General features: G+C 37.0%; 1 protein-coding gene across 6 annotated transcripts in view; it reads right to left on the bottom strand.

Moving 5' to 3' along the window:
- The window catches only part of ATRNL1 (attractin like 1), a 403630-nt gene that overhangs the window by 74586 nt on the left and 317023 nt on the right, over positions 1-12021 (bottom strand). Inside the window, exon 28 of one of the 6 annotated variants that reach the window (XM_072339814.1) lies at positions 9775-12006. The exons of 4 other annotated variants lie outside the window; for them this stretch is intronic. In XM_072339814.1, coding sequence (XP_072195915.1) covers positions 11947-12006 — 60 coding nt within the window. In that variant the 3' untranslated portion in view covers positions 9775-11946. Of the gene's footprint in view, positions 1-9774; positions 12007-12021 lie in introns of those variants that run through there. One more of the 6 variants, XR_011904015.1, reaches the window with a different exon arrangement.

Raw genomic sequence — 12021 nt, 5'->3', positions numbered from 1 at the left:
AATTGATTCACGTGATTCATAGAAGAAACACAGTTCTTCTTTGATAAGATAAAAATATAATTTAATCATTCCTCTCCTCCCCCCCATTTTTTTTAATTTAAACATTATACAGGTGGGAATAAAAGGGAAACAATCAGCTATATCAGATTGATAAATATCACAGTGATGGAAATTTCTTGCTCTCAGAATGTTCTATTTATATTATCTACACACTCTAGATATGTATATATCAATACAGGGGTATATTTCTGTCTGGACTTTCTAGACCATGATCAAGGAATGGTAGAAGTGACACTCAACAACAGAAACAGGCTTTTTTTGTTAACAATTTCTGTAGAACTTGCATAGTTTCTCCAGTGCCTGGAGACTCTAAGAACAAATAGCCTAAGCTGGGATGCAAAATACAACTATTTTTGCCAAAAGAACGTGTTGCAGCTTGACAGTGGGTAATCTGTAATCAAGAGTCAATAGAAACAAGGAAAAATAACCTTTCAGTCTTATTTCTAAATCAGGGGATTGCTTTGTTTTACTAGAGTCAGACCGAAGAGAAAAAGAAGATGTAGACAGCAAAGCCTTTATTGACCAACAGGTCAATCTATTTGTGGAGGAAAAGACATTCATGGAGGACATTCAGAAGCTACAGTGATTGCAGCAAGGATCCAACTAATGAAAATGCTCAGAAAGAGGCAAGAAAAGAAGTCAGAGCAAAGTTAGTCTGGGAGAGCCACAAGGTATTACAGGAAAAGGTCTTGGTATGAGCTGCTCTCAGTGATAAAAACCAGATTTATCTCTGTTGCAATTAATGAGGAAAAAGCATGGGCACTAAGCTACCAAGTTTCATGTGAACAACGTGAAATGTAAAATAAAGAAGAAAATAATTTAAAAAAGGATATTGAGGAGATAAACCCAGCTGAGCAGTCTGTTTTCACCTCGTAGACTACTGTCAGTAACATCAAGTCTTTTATCTTTCTCATTACACCTACAACATTCAGGTTAACACACCTCCACTTAGTAATTTTTATAACAACGTACAAGTGAAAAATCAATTTTAGAAGATGAAACCGTAACAAATAGCAAGTAGAACAGAGCAGAAGCTTCCACCTTCATCAGGCTGTGGAACAGAGCCAGGCAACAGCTCTGAGCTGGTCACTTTTGGAAGCCTGAAGGACTCAAAGCAAAAAAAGAAAAAACCCACAAAACAGAAGAGAAAGATGGAACAATTAATTTATGCATATAGAACTTAAACTATTACTTAAATGCCTGCTGATGCACTCGCACTACTGACTTTAGTCATTCTAAATGACTAATTGAACAGAAAAAGAGAAAATAATACTGAAGGGTTGCATTTCTTGCAAGGTCACTTCTAAAAATTATGACTATGGTTCAGGTAAGATTGCAGTCCTTAATGCCTTTTTTGGCTAGTTTATTCACGTTTTCTTACTTAATGACAATGCTCAGACCAGTATCATTCGACTCTATCCTTCAGAGAAAATGATGCACCATCTAAAAATATTAACATAAATTTCACTGTAAGAGGATTAAAACCAAAGTAGTTCTATCCAAATTAATTTAGCTAAGTACACTAGATAAATAAATCAGCACCCTTCTACTCTCAGAAAGCACTTCAAGCAATTTCAAGTCATTAAAAATACTTTTAGTTCCAACATTTTGGCTCCTAGAACAGTCTTAATGGTTATATGACAGTATGTTCTACTACTGGCTGTATGGCTTTTATTACATGCCATGATCTATTTGATGATAGTGGCTGCTTTTTAGAGAACTACAAAGAAAAACTGAAATAATGAATTATTTTTCAGACAAGTCTAATAAAAGCGTTAATCAAAAATACCATAAATGTCAGAGGCTCTCATAAATCCTACATTTTATATTTTCCTCTCTCTAAAATTTCAGCCAATGGAAGAACAACCCTAAAAGGGAAGAGAGAGCAGGCCAAGAAAGAAAGAAAGATAACAGAAGAGCTCTATGTGAATTTATGGAATCGTATCAGTTTATCTAATCTTATGTACTTATTTATGAACTAGAATTATTCTCCTATGACTTAATTTTTGACAGCTTGTAAACATCTCAAAGCAATAAGATTATGTTTGATTTCTGGTTAAACTATAAGGTATTCCTATCTGAAAAGATACAGTCATTTTCTTCTCTTTATGCTGCTATCACAAAATATCAGTGAGTTTTAATCACTTCTTGCAGGATAAGAATGACTTTAATACCCATTTTTCCAGTGCCTTTCACATGACTAATCCTGAGAAAACAAATTGAATGTTACAGAATACAACTTGAAAAGGACAGATTTGATTTATAATAATTATTTTCCTTTTTTTTTTGTGACATTTAGCAAGACTATATGTGATTTGATCCTCTGTCAACTTTTAAGTTCATTAGTAAGGAAAATGTAAATACCTACAACACTGTACATTTGTTAGCAAGAATTCATTTTGCATTTCTATGAGGTTCCAAGAATAATATGCTGGAAAGTGAAATTATAGAGCTGTCAGTTACATCTGTTGGATTCTGTGCTGATGTTAGTATGATGCTATGAATTTTCAGGAACTCTTTGTGAGGTTTCCATAGAGCTGTGCATATCCTTTGTTCTACCTATGGTGCAAAAACCTGCTAATTTGCCTCACTTTCTGCCTGAAGGTTAAAAAAATAATAAATATATAAAGCTTACAGATGCAAAATGCATAAGTAAAAACAAATAACAACCACAAACAACAGAGCTTTATAATAAAAATCAGAAGTGAATTTTAAGCAATAATTAATTTCTTTCTAGGTATATTTTCTACTATTAATGTAATTTACTAGCAGACTTCAAAAGAAACCAGACTTCTAGCAACTTTGAAAATGTAAAAGCTCTATTGTTCCAACCTGCAGTGTTTCTCCCTCATTGCTCCTTATTTTTACTCATCCTGCCCTTAAACCTGGCAGAGATCAGGCTGCTGTGAAGGGCTGCCATGAGATCATGCAAAATGCATCAGTGAAGTCTAATGCAGGCAATGACAGAGGCACAGGAAATAACTAATTTCTCATTTTGTGCCTCTTCCTCTCTTTCCTGTCAAAATTCTAATTATATAAAGAAAACAACACATTTTACTGACATTATGTCAAGTACTCATAACTGTTACCCAACATAAGTGTTTGACTCTGGCTCCCAAATAATAATGTTAACATAACGGAGAACAAAAGGAGTATGGGCTGCCAAGCCTGCGCAGTAAGCTACTGTACAATTTCTAATACAAATGACTTCCTCCTGGACACAACTGCATTTGATTTGAAGCTCGTAAGAAATCTTCATTTTCAGGCTATGTTACCAAAGATGCTGCTTATGTCATCAGCAGTTTGCATAAGCACACTTTCTGCCAGCAAAAGCGTATCTTTGAAATGTTCTTACTGAACATTTGTGCTTACAACTCTAAAAACTCTATCTTCATGACACACAGATTGACTCAAACAGACAAGACACTGAGGAGCACTGAGGCCAGTGGCAGACTGATGTATCTCCAGCAATTACTGCTTCACAGCGTTGAAGAAGTAAAAAACAAAAACAACCCAAAAGCAACCATAAAATCATAGTGGAAATTATACCTATATACACAGGATGTGTTCTTTTAACACAATTTGACCCCAATTCTGTATTTTCAACCTATTTACCTGTCTTGAACAGCAGTGCTTATGTCATTCCTCTTGGGAAGTCATTCTACCACACTGCATCATCATACCAACATGCACCTTCAAACCTCTCAAGAACACTATTCACCCTTTTACCATCATTGGACTTAAGCTAAGCTTCATCTTCTGTTCTCTCACAGGAGAAAAGAGCTCAAATAGAATTTACAGGACACAACTAAAACCACATCAGAGAAAGAAAAGAATCGTGTTACATCCCATTCCAATTCAATTATATCCATAGCAAATGTCTTCAGGTTGACTAGCTTAAGGGAAAAGGATTTGCTGTTACTGTACACTCAGCTGAGCCCTTTGCAGTTCTGTGTCTAATGGCATATGGATGTTCCTTGACTTAAGGGATGCAGTCCAGTTGGTCAAGAGCAAAACTGAACAGAATCAGCAACTTGCCATTCTTTTCAGTTGCTTTAGATAGGCAGGGTCAAGAGAACAAAGGATAAGTTGAATAGTATTAGCATTCCTTAATGAACTGCTGGAGGCAACTGAGACATTGTAACCATGAGCACAACCTGAACAAAACATAATTTAGACTTCTGCTTATATTATTTTAGCACTACAGTTAACCCCAGAGACACTTAAGACAGGCCTGTTTAAAAACACTTTAAGAATGACTTCTTTCTCCTGAAAGATGCATACCATACGTCAGGCAATCTATAAGTATTTAAGTTCTCTCTTACTTACAATTACTATTTTTTTTATTTTTTTATTTTTTAATCCAATTCAATTAATATATTAACAAGTACATCTTAAGATATTCTACAACCTCCTTTCTCTCTTGGTATCTGCTCCATTTCAGTTTCGAATAACCACATGGAATTTGTAACCACCCCCTACCTACAGGGATCCTTCTATCAAACATTCACACCTCTGCAATTAAAGTAAATGCGAGCATTAAAAGCAAAAAATTAATTTATCTTTCCACAAGAATAAGAAACCAAATAATTACGTGACCAATATCACAATGCCTTTCCTTCTAGTATGGGTGAAATTTTTACTCTGCGCTTATTTCATTTATGCTTTCTTTAAAGTAACCTCACAACAACACACAAGACTACCAACACCTCCCTCCCCAGCTTTGTTTCAGAATTTCCATGAAGAACCATACTGGTCAGAGTACTTGTCACCTATTATTGTTCTCTGTGGAAATGAAACAAGATGCTGGCTACCAGTGCCCACTTAGTGGAAGACTGCCATTTCCTACAGCTCTCAGTGAAGCTGTTTCCATATACCCTTTCAGCACAGGAAGCCATCAGCTAAGGGTAATGCAAAAAAGAAATACAAATAAAGATTGAATGTAGTGGCATTTATAAATGAGGGCAGTTCATCCTAAGATTTTCAGACAAGTGAGCCTTCTAAATTCCAGCCTTTCTTGAAATATTTCTCACTCCTCTGTTTAGGACTCACTTGATGCTGAGCACAGGGATACTCCTGATATGCCTATGAGGAATCTAAAAACACAGATTGTTAAAAGGTAGTATTGTGCAGGGCATCACTGGTAAAAAAAAAAAGATCACACTGTGGAAACATGCTGTAAGACACTAAGGAAATAGATTTCCCCCCTTTTTACAGGTAGATATCATATGTTTTGCAGTAAAAATGTAATACACAACACATAAAGCTGTTTTCCTTTAAGTGAAGTTATTAACAATAATTCTGTATCAGCTTTTATTTTTTAGCAAAGATGACCTCAGAGAACCTTAATCTTTTCTCTAAAGCACTATACTGTAAGCCAAGACAATTGAACCCTTTTAGTAGGAAAGCTGGGCGCTCGAGACAAACTCTCAAGGGCTATTATCTCTGATACCATCAAACACACTATAATTTGTGCTGTGTATAGCAGTTTTGAAATGTGTCATAGAGACAGAGTGATTCATACTTTTTCTTTTTCCTGACAATAGATGTTAATATTTTCTGGTATTTAGAGTGCCAGCTTTTTGACAACCTACATTGTGTTTTGGGTTTGGCTTTTTGTTGTTGTTATCTGAAAACTAAATTGTATGACTTGGTACAAAACGAAGCCTATCACCTGACTATCACTTCTGTCCCCTTCTCTTCCTATGGCTACTTATACAAAGTAAATAACTTGTGACGCGGCAATGAAGTCTGGGGGATAAGAAAGGGAGGTGAGAGAGAAAAAGGAGGAAAAAAATAAGATCACAAAAACATTTTGATTTCAGTGTGAACAGAAAACTCTGCTGACAATGTTCTCTGGATAAAAATATATGAATTTGTTGGCTATTAAAAACCACTTCATTCCTTTCCAGACATTCACATTTATTCAATCTCAACTATGCAAGTATAACATAAAAGTTAAATCATAAAATAAGACAAGATATTCCCTTATCATCTCACCTCAGAACATTCAAAATCAGTGATTAAACTGACAGAGCAAAAGCTGAGTTTGATAGACACTTCCGGAGAAGCAAGGCAGAATTCCTAGGGATGTAGGATTTCCCCCAGATTTGCATGTTTAACTTCAGAATGCCCTTGAAAGTCTCATAGTCTCATACAAAGTTTCTGGATAGCACCGAGCACTAAGATGAATAAACAGATCACAGGATTCCAGCCTTAGTCCCGCTCTTTTAAAAAATTATATTTCACCCTTGTTTGAAAGCAGAACTATGAAATAACCAAGGTGGCTGGCTCTGAAGCACATAGTCTTTAGAAGCACTATTGAAGAGCAACAGTATATAAAGGTTCATACAAAGGAGAAAGTACCAAAATGTGACATTTCTCATAATGAGGAGATCACATGGCTTGTGACAAAGCAGAACACAGAGAAGGCATAATCACAGTTATCTTCAGAACTGCAGCTCAGTCTCATACAACACAAAGAAAGTTGATTTCAAAGCTTCCTGGGACATGCTATGGGCATGCTGGAACAGAACAAAGAGACAACAAAACGGGCAGAACTACCATGCTTGGTATCAGTGTCGACACTGCTTTACAGTTCATACTTTCCCTGCAGGAAATATATAGGAGCAAGTAGACTCTCTGAGGTTCTCAAACTGCTACTATGGCAAAAGAAAACCATTCTTCAACATCCAAAGGAAAATTATTCTTTGCAGATTCTTTTTTCTCCTCACTCTTTCCTTTCTCCTACATCATATTGCAATAGTAGATGGCAAACCATAATGACTCCACCTATCAGAAGCAGGAATGCTGTACAGCTCCGCCTATCAGAAGTAGGACACTTAAGTCTAAATACAGCTATATTTGCAGTAATGGGTTTTTACAAAACATATACAAAGTTTAAAAAAAGGTTCTGAGTAAGAAAAAGATGTGGAATTGAAGAACAATTATTTCAAATATATTTAATTACTAGCTAGCATATTTCTAAATCCAAGGTTAAATCCTTAAATATGACAAAGGAAAGACATCACAGAATCACATGTGATACCAAGCTTGATACTTCTTGTACTATAGGGAACTTCTCACTGAAGCATAACTGACTGCTATCTCTATGGGAAATTTGAGCATTAAAGTTCTCCAGCTGCGTCTGCACAGCAACCAAATAGAGGAAAAAGCAGATGAGCAAGTTCTGGGAGACACTGCTTGTCTACATACATGCAAAGGAATTACTACAAAGGAAAGCACAAAAAGCCCCTTGCACAACCTGTGGACATGCAAAAAACAACTAAAAAAGCTGTAATCTACATAAACTGTCTAGAAGATATGAAGCTGTCCGCAAAAGGCACAACAATGAAAGTAGAGGTTGAACCTTCCCACCAATATCCAGTTCCACATTATTGCCAAATGACAGCAGTGGTGCAGTCTAACAAAATGGAATCTAATGTGGGAGTATGAAATGAAACAAAGGTGTGTAACTGGATTCCTCCATGTGGAAAAAATGACACCCACTGACATTCACAGACCCTCGCTGAATGTTTTTTTATGTACAACAGGCAGTGGATGTGAACCCAGTGAGGCTGTGAAGTTGTTGGCCTACGAAGCTAAAAGTTGATGCAATTTTTCCCTGATAGTCACCTGCCTGCAGGAAAACACCCATCTGCCTCAACAGGCATCACTAATACTATTGGTAACCCTGTGTCTGCACAAACTGATCTCTAGATCTCTAGACTGCATCATACACATTCTCTGATACTAGCAGCACAAGGAGGAGTCCCTTTATGATCCATTCATATTTTTTTCTTTTAGCATCACCTCTGCGGCTAAAGTTTAATCTTGGTTCCTACAACAACTGCTGCTATTTGTGGAAGTATGGTACCCCTATCTGACTCATTCTGCATTAAAAAAAGGACAAAATCCCTCAGTCAATAACTCTTGCATCAGGCTGAGCTGCTTGCTCTTGAGGCAGCTCTTTCTTTAGAAAGATAAGCAGTTTTGATCAAAGACTTCCACTAATGGAAAATCTATCATATTCCCTGAATGATGCATTCCAATAATAAAATACTTTGGCTTTTTAAAATGTGCATCATCTTTCCTGATCAAATTCTCTGACTTCCAGCCTCAGGATCTTGTTATGTTTTGTCTCCGTGATAAATGAATCCCCAATACCAAGCATCTACTCTGTGTGCAGTGTCTGTCAACCACTATGACAAAGAAAATGAAACAGAATGAAACAGAAGTTAAAAGAAAGCCCCCATATGAATTTAAGACTGACTCAATGTTTTTAAACAAGAGATGTTTGTGTCTTGCCTCAAAAATAAAATTGAATTCTTCCACCTTAATTACTATGGCAAAAGAATCTTCAAGGTCAAGCACTGAGGGTCAGATTCAAAGACAAAGGAAAAGCCCTTACCAGTGCCCCAACTACTCCTGCACCAAAAATAAAAAATTAGAACCCAACTGAAGTTAAGACTCCCCATATCCATCCTGCTTTGAGATACATCTAGTCTAGGTAATTGAAAAACTTATTCACACAGGTACAAGGGCAAATCCTTCCCATAAAACAGCTTTAAAACAGTGAATTACACCTCTAAAGCTCTTTCACTGTCCTAACACAGATTCACAGTGCCTTTAGTTAAGTAGCTAGTATGTTAGTAGATAAGCATGGTGAATTTCAATCAGTGTTAAAGGAAGTCATGCTAGTGACCAATGAGATGAATACACACAATGCAACGCTTTCCCAGACAAAAAAAACTGACAATTTATCATCACAGCAACATTGCTAATTGTAACAAGATGGAAAGCACAGCAATGACAGCAGAACTGCAAGGCCCCAGGCTGCAGCAAGCGCTTGCTCAAATGCCACTAATGTGAGCTCAAAAATAAAGGAAAAAAGCTGTTTACCTTTGGAAGGCCTCAGGTACACAGAGATCTTCAGTGAGATACCCTTGCCTCCAGTGCCAACCCTTAAATGAGGTCTGGGAAGGGGTGGATCCTGGCTCCAGCCCTTCCAGTCACTCAAGTACATTGCATGCACCTGAGCTCATCTGGTTTGGCCCTCCCTTCCATCAGGTGTTCAATTACTGCTTCAAGCTGTGACTTAACATTTCTGCTATACTAAAGCTTAGTACCAGGGGAAAATATAAAAAGATTAAAAAAAAGTGTTTCAGGAATGTCTGGAAAGCACAAGAAAAAGGAAACATCTTCTGATCTAATCCTGATTATTATTCACATTTATACTCAGCAACAGACCTTTGACAGAACATGACATCTCAAACACTAGAACAAACCATGAAGTTGGATCAAAATATACCCATCTAGACCAGAGTGCTATTTTATATCTTCAGCAAAAAGCCCAGAACAGACATGAGGAAAACAAAATGGTTCTGTAATTACAGCTGACCCTGAAACAGACGTAGAATTCTTGCTGAGGACAGTGCAACAACACAAACACACAATGTGATATGAGAGAAACAAGCAAAATTGGCAATGCTGGTGAATTTCAGTGGCAAAGGGAAAGTGGGAAAATCAATTCAGATTGCTATTCCAAGTCAACCCATAGTTTTGGATATGATCACTTGTCAAGCCCAGCCCATACATGACTGTAGAAATACATTGCTTAGGCTAAGACACAGCCACGTCTCTTGCCTCTTGTCTCCTCTTGGAAAAATAGCATAGGTCTCTTCACCATAAACATTATTCAGTACCAAAGCATTTACAAAGGTTTCTTTTATTAGGGAATGTATAGTTGGAATAATACAAGTTTATAGTTGGAATTACAGAGTAAATGGATTGGCAGAGGGTATCTAAGAAAAGACTCACCGATGCTGAGGCTTTCAGTCAAGATGGACACTCACCACAAAAAACAAAAAACAAAAAAAAACAAACAACCAAACAAAAAAATAAACACCACAAACAAGCAATCTCCAGAAAGAGACACAACCTTAGTGGTGGTCAGCCCTTAAATGGGATTTATGAGAGGTGGAGTCAAGCTCCAACCCTTCTGGGAGCACAGCTGAATTACCTTCACCTGTGCTCCCACAGCTGACTCGTTGCTTGCGTCAGATGGTTAATCAGAGGTTCAGGCTATGATCAACAGTTTCCTTTAAAGGGAAGTAACAAAACAGCATCAGGACATCAATACTCAAGAGTAAACATTAAAATTTAGTGTCCAGTATCTACACATCTGAAAGTTCAGTCTAAGTTTTCTTTGTGTACATTCACATTCCACCAGGCTCAATGCAAGTAAAGTTAATATCTTGCATATACAAACATACATATGCATCTCAATATGAACTACGTTTTATTAATCAGTCCATACAGAGACCCTGCAGCAAATGACACTTTCAGTATTCAAGCATAATTTTTATGACCAGTTAAGGCCAAAGAGGAGGGGTAGCAGACAAAATAGGGAGATGTGAGTAGAGAAGAAAAGCAAGTGTCTCATCAAAGACTGGTTATTGTCTCCCAGGTCTTCAAGTCAAAAGCTAAACTTTACAGTGTCTACACTGTTATTTAGAAAAGTCTACTGCTTAGCTGGAAACAGCTTCCAGAGCTGTTTTTAATCAGGGATGGCTGGTCAATAAGACGTAGCTGTTGAAGAAAAATATTCAAAAAGTTACAGGGCACTTATGAAGGATGCAGGCTAATACGTCCTCATCTGATAACACCAGGCTTACTTAGGTCACCCTGCAGGCAAATGCCTTGGTGGTGGTGGTAGTTTGTTAGAACAGCTGCTACTATTCTGGTCTGTCCCTTGAGAAGTCAGTCTGGTGGCTGCACTTCAGAGCAGAGATACCATAGATGCCTGAATTCCAACATACTACACATTCCTATCTAACACAAAAGGTACTATAGCATGTGAGTTGATATACAAGCAGTATTATCCTATCTACTTCTACAACAGTGAAAGTAATTAGGTCTCCCTCTGCGGGGACTGTTATGGGGAGAGTAAAGCTCCTCAACTTTGGTACAGCATTTCTCTGTGTGTAGCCTTTGTTTTCAGACATGCTCTCAACTATGAAAATCCATTAGGTCGTAACATGTGAGGTATCAGACATACTTTGAAGATCAACTCTAACAAACACTGTTAATGAAATCAAATCATATCTAAGAATCTAAACAAAAACTGTCTATAAGAGCTGCATTTTATAGTAAAAACTGAAAATAAGGACACTTTGAAAAGTGAAATATCCAAATGTATAATCAAGTTTCAAGTATACTGAATATTTAGTAAGGAAATTTACAAAGTCCCTAGATGTCTTCCTATCAATTTAACATAGTTAAATATATTAGAGCAGAAAATCCATTCACATGACCAGGTAGCTATATCTGACCACATTGTGAATGTCAGTTCATTGACTCAATGAACTATTGGTATTTTCAGTTTAAGCAAGCCATTAAAGAAAAACAAGATTATTATTTAATTACCTCAATTGCTAGTACAAGTATGATAAATTTATGAACCGAGTACAGTATGCATTTTCTGCATTTACTTTCTTAGCTACACAAGATATTTTTGAGTCCTAGAAGAACCAATTTTGATACAGAAACTATGCAATTAATTGTAATTTGCAAATAGAAAGCAGAAAAAATAGTCAAATTGCATGTGAGAGTTTTCTGGATTTGTGGGAGAACAGTAAGGGGTGTAAGCATGTGACATTCCACAGTAATGAGGCAGGCTGGCTGGGTGCCTGTCAGCCACTAGAACAGCACCCTGCAAGAATTCAGCTGCAAATCTTTGTTTCCTTTATCTCTTTCATATCTCTGCAAGTCTCAAGGGAAAAGGCAAAGACTTTGTCTTTCAGCTGGAGCTCTTTCATCCATGAGTGTTCTTCATCCAAGGCCAAAGGTTCACCGTATCCTAAAAGGGCCTTTGGATCTGCATGTTCAGTCATCTTCATCCAAATGTATTTCTTTGGGAGCATTATTCGATCCTTGTGGTCGATCCTAAAAGAACACCGA

The sequence above is a fragment of the Excalfactoria chinensis genome, chromosome 6 (assembly GCF_039878825.1).
Source record: "Excalfactoria chinensis isolate bCotChi1 chromosome 6, bCotChi1.hap2, whole genome shotgun sequence".
Taxonomy (NCBI): Eukaryota; Metazoa; Chordata; class Aves; order Galliformes; family Phasianidae; genus Excalfactoria; species Excalfactoria chinensis.
Note: the sequence above shows the minus strand (reverse complement) of the source record. Positions and strands in the feature narration are given on the sequence as shown.